We start from the raw sequence: 11,834 nt of genomic DNA on the forward strand, positions 1-11,834 counted from the left end.
TCACTGTTGTCTACACTGTTGTTAATATATTTAAGCAGTTTCAGAGATTAGTAATGCTATCACTTTTGTAGTGATACACGTGGAATGCAGCCAGACATTTCCTAGTTCCTATTAGTTGTAGGTATAGCTAGATACTTAGTCATATACTTTAGCTGTTAATCACAATCTCCCAGATCATCCCTTGACACAGGTTTACAGTGCATGAGCGCTGTCCATGCTAATTCTGCCAGTGTGCACAAACCTGGGGAGTGGAAAAGGTACTTGAGAGAATTCATCAGGCAGAGATAGGGGTAGAGCCTGCAATAGCTCCTTTTCATAGCCACGTATTCCCAACCAGACTAGCAGAGGTTTCCTTCTTTCATGTGGTTTCCTTTCAAGTGAACTCCAGTTGACTCATATGCAGTGCCTCTATTAGTTCTTCCATTTCTGTTTCATGTTCCTACCTGCCTCTTCAAGGAGCTAATGCCATGAATGAGAAGTTAAAAATAGTTTAACTAGCATTAATTTCCACAGCAATTTGCAGTTGAGTTTGTCGCTACATCGGGGAGCATGCTTTATAGAGTGGCTGCTCTCTGACCTGTTTCCTTCCCCAACTCCCATCCAGTGAAGATCCAAACTGGCAATGGTCACTTAATAGCACTTATTTATTATATAGAGATTTTAATTCATAGATCTCAAAGCACTTTATAAAGAAAGGATTATCTCCATTTTACATAGAGAGCAAAAAGGTGAAGTGACTTGTCCAAGGTCACAGAGCAGTCTAGTGCACGGTCCATCAGACAACATCACTTTCCCCTCTCCTTCTTTCAGTTGTATTAGTTTTGAATATTTATTTTTACAAGATGAGATTTTGGGGGACTCAAAAGCAGCATGCAGTTCAGCTCACTCCTTTGCTTTCATGTGCATGAGCGGAGGAGGGGAACATCTGTCCCAAAGAGGTGGGATGGACACAAGATTTATCTGTTGTACTTGAACTGAATAGCTTCATCATTCAGACAATCATTTTGAGGTTTGATTTCTCCTCCGTGGGATGGGTTGAGGCATGTCTCTTTAAGGATGTTACAATAGCCACATACAAATGGTTGAATGGTCTTTGACATTTTAAAGCACAGGATTTTTAATACCGCTGTTGAGCTTTTCCTCCACTTTAAGTTCACAAAATAAAATCTTTAGCAAGATTAGCTTTTAGTGTTGCCAGCCAGCACCCTGTATACACTGTGGCTCTCAACATTGCTAACATTGCCTGTAAGCCAGTGTTAGCAACAGAAGGAATTCTTGCAAAAATGCCCTAAGTGGAGACAAACCTAGGTAGTTCAGAAGTGATATATTTCATTTTACCTATTTCATAAATGACAGTTTGTTTAATGATACTCATCCTCTTGTTTCCATTAACTGTTTCCATTAAGATGCTGCCTCTTTATATGTTGTTAATGGGGAAATATGCTCTTGCTTCTGATTCAGAATTTAGACTCTGAAAAGGAAAAGGAATTGGAAAGGCAGGCTCGCATTGAGGCAAGTTTGCGTGAACGAGAAAGGGAGGTTCAGAAAGCTCGTTCTGAGCAGACCAAGGAAATCGATAGAGAACGTGAACAACACAAACGAGAAGAGGCTATCCAGAATTTCAAAGCGCTTCTGTCTGATATGGTGAGGCTTGCACAGTTCTGTCTCTGATTTGATTACTGTAGGACTTTATCTTTGCCAGAACAGTTCATCTACTTGTTACACTAATATAGAAATAAGTTCCCTGACTACACAGCAGCACATTAGCACTGGTAGTGATTAAGCTTCTGTTTCCATGATGCATTTATTTTTTCAGGATTTTTGTCTTGCTGGGAAAAATATGCTTGCTTCAGCCTCACAGCTGGTGTCTGAGGTTTCATCCAACAAGTGCATTATTACAATATTACCAAAAAAGGCAATTAAAATTGTAAATACTTTGTACTAGAAACTCTAATGCACATGTTGGAAATAAAGATTTATTGATTCAAGAGCATTTTCCTCACCTCGTTTTGTCTGCCCTACTCATGTCCCCAGCATAGCATCTGACCCAGCTCTTTCCACTTCTCAGTTAGAGAGTACTTTATTGCACTAGCTGATCCAACCCTTGAAATACCACTTCCTAAGAGGGCAGACTTGGTGAGATGAGAATCTCGTGGTATGAAAGGGGAACCTCTTGCCTGCTGATCTAAGATGTGGCATACCTGAAGGTGGGTGGTGGTTGAACACAGATTCCAGTCCTGTTGTCTTTTTGGGGGGAAGGTGCAGTATATAAATCCAGTTTCTTTTGACCCAGTTTCTTTGCTAGGGACATAATGCAGGTAATATAGATTTAGTAGGAGCTCCTTGGAGGTTGTTTCTGGTTCCAGAGAGTAAACCTTGGACTAAATAAAGTGCCCAGTAGCCACTAGGAATTGATTATGATGTATTTCAGAGGCTGCTCTTCTAGGTTAATACAGTATATTATTCATAGGGGAGGATCCTGATTTTTCTATAGAGAATGGCAGAGCAGTCCAAGTAGGGTGTATCTATCTCCATCTGAACTGGTGCACAGTGAGACTCTCTGCAGCATGAGGTTGGCATTTGACAGTGGTTAACTGTATGAAAGCTGTCATTGTCTCTTACCCCCCTTACCAAATACAGTTTTAATTCAGATAAAAGTTGATGATGAAGTATAAGCTAAGTGTTTGAAGAATTGTCTGATAATGAAACAGAGAAAGAACGTTTTGTAAAAGAAAAGTGGTTTTTGTAAAATGTAAATTTTTGTGTCAGGTGAGATCTTCAGATGTGTCATGGTCCGATACTAGGAGGACGCTCCGAAAAGATCATCGGTGGGAATCTGGCTCCCTGCTAGAAAGAGAAGAGAAAGAGAAGCTTTTTAATGAACACATTGAAGCACTTACCAAAAAGAAGAGGGAGCATTTTAGGCAACTTTTGGATGAAACTTCAGCGGTAAGAGACTTGTGCCTGAAGGCAGTACAGTTGATGAAAATGAGTGTCTAGAAATGGAAATGACCACTTATGAGGTGGAAGAAAAGTGAAGATAGTGAAGTATTAATGCTATTATACAAGGCACTGGTCAGACCTTATTTGGTCACCCATGTTCAAGAAAGATTAATTTAAAATAGAACAGGTGCAGAGAAGAGCTACTAGGATGATCAGGGGAATGGAGGGCCTATTTTAGGAAATTGGCAGAGCTTGGCTTATTTAGCCTTACAAAAAGAAGGCTCAGGGTGGATATGATTGTTCTCTGTAAATACATTAGGGGGATAAATACCAAGGAGAATGAAGAGCTGTTTCAGCTAAAGGACAATGTTGACACAGGAACAAATGGATATAAAGTGGCCGTGAACAAATTCAGGCTGGAAATTAAAAGGTTTCTGACAATCCAAAGGGTGAGGTTCTGGAACAGCTTCCCAATAGGAGTGGTAGGGACAAACTACTTAATTAGTTTTGAGAGAGAGCTCGACAAATTTATGAGTGCAATTGTATAACAGGGTTGGTTGTGATGGTACATTGGTATGTTCCCAAAGCTCATGTTTCAGGGTTTCAGCTGGCCACTGGCAAGGGTCTGGAAGGGATTTTTTTGTCCCCCAGTGTATTCTGGGAGGGGTTTTTTAATCTCCTTTCTCTGAAGCCTCAAGGATGATCACAACTGAAGATGGAATATTGGACAGGGTGGGCCAGAGCTCTGAGGTGGCACCAAACATTGTCTCTCAGGTGCTTGGCTGGCTGGTTCTTGTTCACGTGCTCAGGGTCTAACTCAGGGGTGGGTAAACTTTTTGGCCCGAGGGCCACATCGAGGTTGCAAAACAGTATGGAGGGCTGGATAGGGAAGGCGGTGCCTCTGCAAACAGCCTGGCCTCCACCCCCTTCCACTTCCCACTCCCTGACTGCCCACCTCAGAACCCCCGACCCATCCAACACCCCCTGCTCCTTGTCCTCTGACTGCCCCCTCCTGGGGCCCCCCGCCTCTAACTGCCCACCTGCTATCCAACCCACCACCCCTCCCCGCTCCCTGTCTCCTGACCGCCCCCCTCCCCGAATCTCCGCCCCATGTCCCCTGACTGCCCCCCCGGGACCTCCTGCCCTTATTCAGTGCTTCCCCTGCCCCCTTACCATGCTGCTCAGAGCAGCAGGACAGGCTTATTGGAAAGCCTGGGAGGTAGGCGGGTGCAAGCTGTGCTGCCCACATGGCGGTGTGGCTGTGGGGGAGGGGTCGGGGGCTTGCCTCCCTGGCCGGGAGCTCAGGAGCTAGGCAGGACAGTCCCGTGGGCTGGACGTGGCCTGCGGGCCGTAGTTTGCCCACCTCTGAATCATAGAATATCAGGGTTGGAAGGGACCTCAGGAGGTCATCTAGTTCAACCCCCTGCACAAAGCAGGACCAATCCCCAACTAAATCATCCCAGCCAAGGCTTTGTCAAGCCTGACCTTAAAAATATCTAAGGAAGGATAGTCCACCACCTCCCTAGGTAACGCATTCCAGTGTTTCACCACCCTCCTAGTGAAAAAGTTTTTCCTAATATCCAACCTAAACCTCCCCCACTGCAACTTGAGACCATTACTCCTCGTTCTGTCATCAGCTACCACCGAGAACAGTCTAGATCCATCCTCTTTGGAACCCCCTTTCAGGTAGTTGAAAGCAGCTATCAAATCCCACCTCATTCTTCTCTTCCGCAGACTAAACAATCCCAGTTCCCTCAGCCTCTCCTCATAAGTCATGTGTTCCAGTCCCCTAATCATTTTTGTTGCCCTCCGCTGGACGTTTTCCAATTTTTCCATATCCTTCTTGTAGTGTGGGGCCCAAAACTAGACACAGTACTCCAGATGAGGCCTCACCCACGTCGAATAGAGGGGAACGATCACGTCCCTCGATCTGCTGGCAGTGCCCCTACATATACATCCCAAAATGCCATTGACCTTCTTGGCAACAACGGTACACTGTTGACTCATATCCAGCTTCTCGTCCACTGTAACCCTTGGTCCTTTTCTGCAAAACTGCTGCCGAGCCATTCGGTCCCTAGTCTGTAGTGGTACATGGGGTTTTTCCATCCTAAGTGCAGGACTCTGCACTTGTCCTTGTTGAACCTCATCAGATTTCTTTTGGCCCAATCCTCTAATTTGTCTAGGGCCCGCTGTATCCTATCCCTACCCTCAAGCATATCTACCTCTCCTCCCAGTTTAGTGTCATCTGCAAACTTGCTGAGGGTGCAGTCCACACCATCCTCCAGATCATTTATGAAGATATTGAACAAAACCAGCCCAAGGACCGACCCTTGGGACACTCCACTTCATACCGGCTGCCAACTAGACATGGAGCCATTGATCACTACCCATTGAACCCGACAATCTAGCCAGCTTTCTATGCACCTTATAGTCCATTCATCCAGCCCATACTTCTTTAACTTGCTGGCAAGAATACTGTGGGAGACGGTGTCAAAAGCTTTGCTAAAGTCAAGGAACAACACATCCACCGCTTTCCCCTCAGCCACAGAGCCAGGTATCTCGTCATAGAAGGCAATTAGATTAGTCAGGCATGACTTGCCCTTGGTGAATCCATGCTGACTGTTCCTGATCACTTTCCTCTAAGTGCTTCAGAATTGATTCTTTGAGGACCTGCTCCATGATTTTTCCAGGGACTGAGGTGAGGCTGACTGGCCTCTAGTTCCCAGGATCCTCCTTCTTCCCTTTTTTAAAGATGGGCACTACGTTAGCCTTTTTCTAGTCGTCCGGGACTTCCCCAGATCGCCATGAGTTTTCAAAGATAATGGCCAATGGCTCTGCAATCACATCCGCCAACTCCTTTAGCACTCTCTGATGCAGCGCATCCAGCTCCATGGACTTGTGCTCGTCCAGCTCTTCTAAATAGTCCCAAACCACTTCTTTCTCCACAGAGGGCTGGTCACCTCCTCCCCATGCTGTGCTGCCCAGTGCAGTAGTCTGGGCGCTGACCTTGTTCGTGAAGACAGAGGCAAAAAAAGCATTGAGTACATTAGCTTTTTCCACATCCTCTGTCGCTAGGTTGCCTCCCTCATTCAGTAAGGGGCCCACACTTTCCTTGACTTTCTTCTTGTTGCTAACATACCTGAAGAAACCCTTCTTGTTACTCTTAACATCTCTTGCTAGCTACAACTCCAGGTGTGATTTGGCCTTCCTGATTTCACTCCTGCATCCCCAAGCAATATTTTTATACTCTTCCCTGGTCATTTGTCCAATCTTCCACTGCTTGTAAGCTTCTTTTTTGTGTTCAAGATCAGCAAGGATTTCACTGTTAAGCCAAGCTGGTCGCCTGCCATATTTACTATTCTTTCTACACATCAGGATGGTTTGTCCCTGTAACCTCAATAAAGATTCTTTAAAATACAGCCAGCTCTCCTGGACTCCTTTCCCCCTCATGTTGTTCTCCCAGGGGATCCTGCCCATCAGTTCCCTGAGGGAGTCAGTCTGCTTTTCTGAAGTCCAGGGTCCATATTCTGCTGCTCTCCTTTCTTCCCTGTGTCAGGATCCTGAACTCAACCATCTCGTGGTCACTGCCTCCCAAGTTCCCATCCACTTTAGCTTCCCCTACTAATTCTTCCCGATTTGTGAGCAGCAGGTCAAGAAGAGCTCTGCCCCTAGTTGGTTCCTCCAGCACTTGCACCAGGAAATTGTCCCCTACATTTTCCAAAGAGTTCCTGGATTGTCTGTGCACCGCTGTATTGCTCTCCCAGCAGATATCAGTGTGATTGAAGTCTCCCATGAGAACCAAGGCCTGCGATCTAGTAACTGCTGTGAGTTCTGGAAGTCTAACTGATTGTCATGTGTGGGGTTGGGAAGGAATTTCCCCCCAGGTCACACTAGCGGTGACCTTGAGGGGGTTTTGCTTTCTTCTGCAGCGTGTGGATTTGGGATCCTTGCCAGGATTATCTGGATAATATCTCATTTAATTATTTCTCTGCTATTGCGGGGTCCTTGTGCACAGTCAGTCACAATGTATTGGAGGTCAGACCAGATGATGTAGTGGTCCTTTGTGGCCTTAAAATCAATGACTCTGACTTGCATCCCCTAGCTTTACCTTCTGTAGTTAAAGTTCTCAATAATAATTCTTCCCCAGGCTTTTTCTCCCACACCAACTTTCCTCACTTCCCTAAGAAAGGGAATGCTGGAAAGAACAATCTTTTTCTCACCTAACCAGTTATACCACAGTAACCACCTTGAATGTTGTGGTCCATTTTCACATTCAGTCTTTTCACGCTCTTGAACCTGGTGTCGGTCTTTGTAATCAGTAATTGTCATTCATTTTCCTTTGGCTTTTCCACATCTCTTCAGTGTTGCATTATTTGATACCTTCTATTATGGCAGTCCCTTGGTGTCCTGGGCATTTTAATCTTCTGTCTTTGCTCCTACCTATTCAATAACTTGTTTTAATGAATCGCGGTGGGCAAGCCTCCGGGATTCTGTCCTTCACTTTGTCTCTTTTATCTTAACTGTAAAATTCATTCTTAACTTTCACTTGTATACCAATGCTATTTAAACCTCTCTCTCCTTTCTTAATTTGTTACTTTGTGTCTTCCTGCCTCCCTTTTATCTCGTTCTGGCTTCATCATAACTTTCTTGAAGTCTTAGGAGGCAATCTTATTAAATATTGGTTAGAGGAGTATCTAATATTCTAATCACTTTTTATATGGCACACTAAAATAAATTAAAACGATGAATATCTGACTTTGAGCTGGGGCTTCTATACATAGCTGTTTTTACGCGTACAAACATGCTGTTGAAATTATCCAAATATGCATTAGGAAGAACTGTTAGAATTTAAACTACAAGAAACTTTCATAATTTTGTGAGGACTTTTCTCTTAAAATCCACCAGTTTACAGAAAACAAGAGTTCAAAAAGGAAAATATATGCCACAAAACAATATGAAAGTAATACTAAAAGGATAAGAGAAGTCAACAAAATGAAACATTTAAAAATTGTTACTATGTCCTTAGTTTTCCCCCTTATGCATGAGGATTTCAGGGCTCTCAGGAAAGTGATATGTACTTGCATGCTTAGACTCTAAATATAATTTGCAATATTGAACTGTTTTTGCCTCTTTTGAAAGATTACTTTAACATCAACGTGGAAAGAAGTGAAGAAAATCATTAAAGAAGATCCCAGATGCATTAAGTTCTCTTCCAGTGACAGGGTAAGAAATAGTCTTGCTTCATTGCTGCTAGCCTTCCCACAATATCCAAAGCAAAAGAGAGTGAATGCTTGTTGAAATGGATTCCCTTTCATGTGAATATAACTATATCACTGTGTTAATCAGATATTTGCTTTTTTAAAAATCTTAATTAAAAAACACTTTTCTGTAGTGATCTTTAAACTAATTAAAATAAAATTATTTCTTACACACTGTAAGTTAATATAAAGTACTTTATAATCTACCGTCACCTTTTCTATGGTATTACTCTTCTTTTTCTTCATGCAGAAAAAACAAAGGGAGTTTGAAGAGTACATCAGAGACAAATACATTACTGCCAAAGCTGACTTCAGAACGCTATTGAAAGAGACCAAATTTATAACGTACAGGTGTGTATCATAGTGTTTTAGAAGAGCAAAGACTTTTCTTTACTGTACCTTAAGAGTGTTGATGAATGGAATTTCACTTTCTCCTCCCATCTAACATTTATAGGCCAGTGTCTGAGGAGCTTTAGTGCAAAAATTGTAGATTACTAGGCTGCCTATGAAGTTGCATAGTAGTGAGAGGTCCATCACTGTATGTTGGGTTCTGCACTGATTATTATCAAGTGTTGGCAACTATTCTATAGCAGGGGCTTTTTGGATTTTTGTCTTGCTTGAGAGCATTGTTTTGGGTATTTTGAATACATTGTCAAGTGATTCAGCTCATTCTGTAGTGAAGCCAAATTACCGTTTAATTAGGGTCCTTGGTTCAGGCCTAGAAATGTCTTTGCTTAATACCCAGTGAAACTTCCAGTGATGTTAGGGGAAGTTTGGAGAAAAGACAAAGGGTGAAACCCTACCCCCATTAAAATAAAAACAAATCTCCCATTGACTTCAGTGGGCTTTGGGTATTAACTTTACAAACAAGTTAACTGTTGAAGTCAGTCTGGTCTTGAGCCTACTGCAGAATGTTATGGTCCTAGGTAGATTCCCATCCCAGAAGCAAAAGAGCTTGAGGTAGAAGGCTGCTGACTAGGTTTCTTAGATCCTAATAAGTTGCTTGTTTCCCTTTGCAGCCAGTGCTGTGTGTAAAGTATTGGAGCTCTGTTTCAGTTGCTGCTGTTCCCAGTGGGCTGAATTGCAGTCTGACATTGATGCGGTAGCCAGATTGATGCATCAATCAAACTGGGCTGCAACTGGGAGTTTAACGTCCATGTTTTAATAGTTTGCTTCTTCTTGAGTTCTTAATTTCAATTGTGATTATTTTTTTCTTATTTTTACATTTTTGTGGTTCATTTAATGCTGATAAATGGTTCTGGCGGCCATTAAGACTGAAGTCTTCTGTTTATCCACAGAACAGATACAGCACAGGCAGTGGCAGTGCAAGATTTTTTACACACTCATTCCTGCCAATGTGCCTCACCCCTGACCTGATGGGGCATCTGTATAGGTGAGAGGATAGCTCAGTCTCTATGCCCTTTCAGCGCTTGACCTATCTGCTGACACTGTCAAGAGAGGTTCTAATGGTGCGGGTAGTTTTTGTAATTTGGACATCTACCATCAATAACTGGACTAAGATTCCCAGTGCATTTTATGCAGGCTCCCAGACCACTGCCCAGATGGTAACTGTTACACTTCATTTCAGATCCAAAAAGTTGATCCAAGAATCTGACCAGCACCTGAAAGATGTAGAAAAGATTTTACAGAATGACAAGCGTTATCTGGTACTTGACTGTGTGCCAGAGGAGAGGCGCAAGCTCATAGTATCCTATGTAGATGACCTGGACCGCCGAGGTCCCCCTCCACCTCCCACAGCTTCAGAACCTACAAGACGAACAACAAAATAATTATGAAATACTCTCACAGTGGGGTGTCTGTTAATTCAAAAGCTTGCATGAGCCATCTGTCCGGTTTTTACATCTACATTACCGTGAACGAATACTGAAAACCATCTCTGAGGAGCAGAGGAAGCAGCAGCATTTGTGAACATAGAATGGTCTCTGTGCAAAGAGAACACTTAAGATATTTATGCTTTTCTTTGTGTGGCATGACTGACAAAAATCCCAACCATGCAGGCTGTGTCTAGTAATTTTAGATATCAGAACAGTGGACTATCTGTATATGAGGTGTGGATGTCCGTGATATTTGGAGGCATTCTTTTCAGCAGTGTTATATATGCAAGTCTTAAGGATGATTGATATTTGTGGTTTGAACTAAACTACAAAGTACCACAGACTTCCTCCTAATGGTTACCCAAGTTCAGCTGTTTTAACAGATGAAACACTGTCTCAAGTTAAACTATTGAGTGCTGAAGGCTACAGTAAAAAAATATTCTCTTAAATCTGAAAACAAATGGCCTGATTCTCTATTTGCTTTCACCCTTGTAAATCAGAATTAAGTCTATTAAAGTCTATAGAGTGACAGTGATGTGAGTGAAGAATTAGGCCCACAGAGACCAAATTAAACACCATTCTGAATTTGTTCACGGGTCTGCTTTATTTCCTCCCCCCGTCCGTGTCTCCCACCCCCCCGGACTCTGAAGTACAGGCAAAATCAGGTTTCTTTTGTCCAAGTGAAGATTTGTCTGATAATTTTTTGCTCAAAATTGGAAACACAGTAAATAACAATGGTTCCCAGAACAGGACGGTTGTATAAACATATTTTTATTTACCATAAAGTGATCTTTACTGATTTCTGGATTAGACTGTGGATTTCCCTTCTGGGTAATTCTTGTAAACTATACTCCTGTTATGAATGTTAAACTTGTGTTTCTAAAGTTTAATTTTGAAATGTTGGGATTGTTTAGTTTATGTATTTGAACTACAATAAACCAACCCTTTTTATATATGGATTGAACATGCTTAATAAAGAAGACATCTTTGAGATTTAAACTTAACAACAAAAAATCCAAACTAACATTAGCCATCCTGAAACAGATCATTTGCCTAAAGAGACAAAATGAGAGTTAGTGATAAATCATGTAGACAAGTGTAATTTTGATACTAGAACATCGTATTCAAGTGCAAATACAATACAAAATTTGCAAGACAGCAAAAATCTCAAAATTTGTGCATGTTTGCTTAGTCCCTCGGTCACTTTAGTGTTCATTGTACTTGAGATGTTGAAAGAGCAAGAATTCCTTTGGTACATAATCTGTGTGGTGGGGGTGGGGGAGAGTTTCCATTTTTCTGATAGGACACAGCTCTCTCCCATTTGGATCTTCTTTTCTCCACAAAAAAAGATTTTTGGAATGAGAGAAATCATTTTGTCATGCATTTTTGTTGGACTGCTGTTATTTGAGCCTGCTGGTGCTCCAGGTCCCAAAAAAATCAAGTGGCTAACTCCTTGCCAGCTGGGAGGGTCTTGTTCACTAGAATATGAAATTACTTTCTGTAGTTTTAACAAAGTTGTATAACCCATGAAGTTTAGGTAAAGGCAAAAATTCTCCTCTTCCATATTGTTTATTAACATGTATTTTACAGTAGTACTAATAGGCCCTACCATGTTAAGCACTTTTATCACACACAAGCTGACATGATCTGGATTCTCTTGGGTTCTTGGAATTTAGATCACAAGACAGATTAAGAAAATGTTGCCCAAATTAACACTGTAAAAATGTGTTTAAGAAGCAAACATTTAATCAGTTTTTCTATAAATGCACTAGCAATAAAACCTAAAAATCAAAAGCAT

At 42.1% G+C, this 11,834-nt stretch overlaps 1 protein-coding gene across 10 annotated transcripts in view; it reads left to right on the forward strand.

The window, feature by feature from the left end:
- Window positions 1–10,989, forward strand: part of TCERG1 (transcription elongation regulator 1) — a 56,033-nt gene extending 45,044 nt beyond the window's left edge. For 6 of the 10 annotated variants that reach the window (XM_048859963.2, XM_048859959.2, XM_048859960.2 and 3 more), the window contains 6 exons: window positions 1,462–1,644; window positions 2,770–2,949; window positions 8,083–8,166; window positions 8,452–8,552; window positions 9,505–9,594; window positions 9,790–10,989. In XM_048859963.2, coding sequence (XP_048715920.2) covers window positions 1,462–1,644; window positions 2,770–2,949; window positions 8,083–8,166; window positions 8,452–8,552; window positions 9,505–9,594; window positions 9,790–9,991 — 840 coding nt within the window. In that variant the 3' untranslated portion in view covers window positions 9,992–10,989. Of the gene's footprint in view, window positions 1–1,461; window positions 1,645–2,769; window positions 2,950–8,082; window positions 8,167–8,451; window positions 8,553–9,499; window positions 9,595–9,789 lie in introns of all 10 variants that reach the window. The other 4 variants (XM_048859966.2, XM_048859968.2, XM_048859962.2 and 1 more) reach the window with 2 other exon arrangements.
- The last annotated feature ends 845 nt before the right edge of the window (window positions 10,990–11,834 follow it).

The sequence above is a fragment of the Caretta caretta genome, chromosome 8 (genome assembly GCF_965140235.1).
Source record: "Caretta caretta isolate rCarCar2 chromosome 8, rCarCar1.hap1, whole genome shotgun sequence".
Lineage (NCBI taxonomy): Eukaryota > Metazoa > Chordata > Testudines > Cheloniidae > Caretta > Caretta caretta.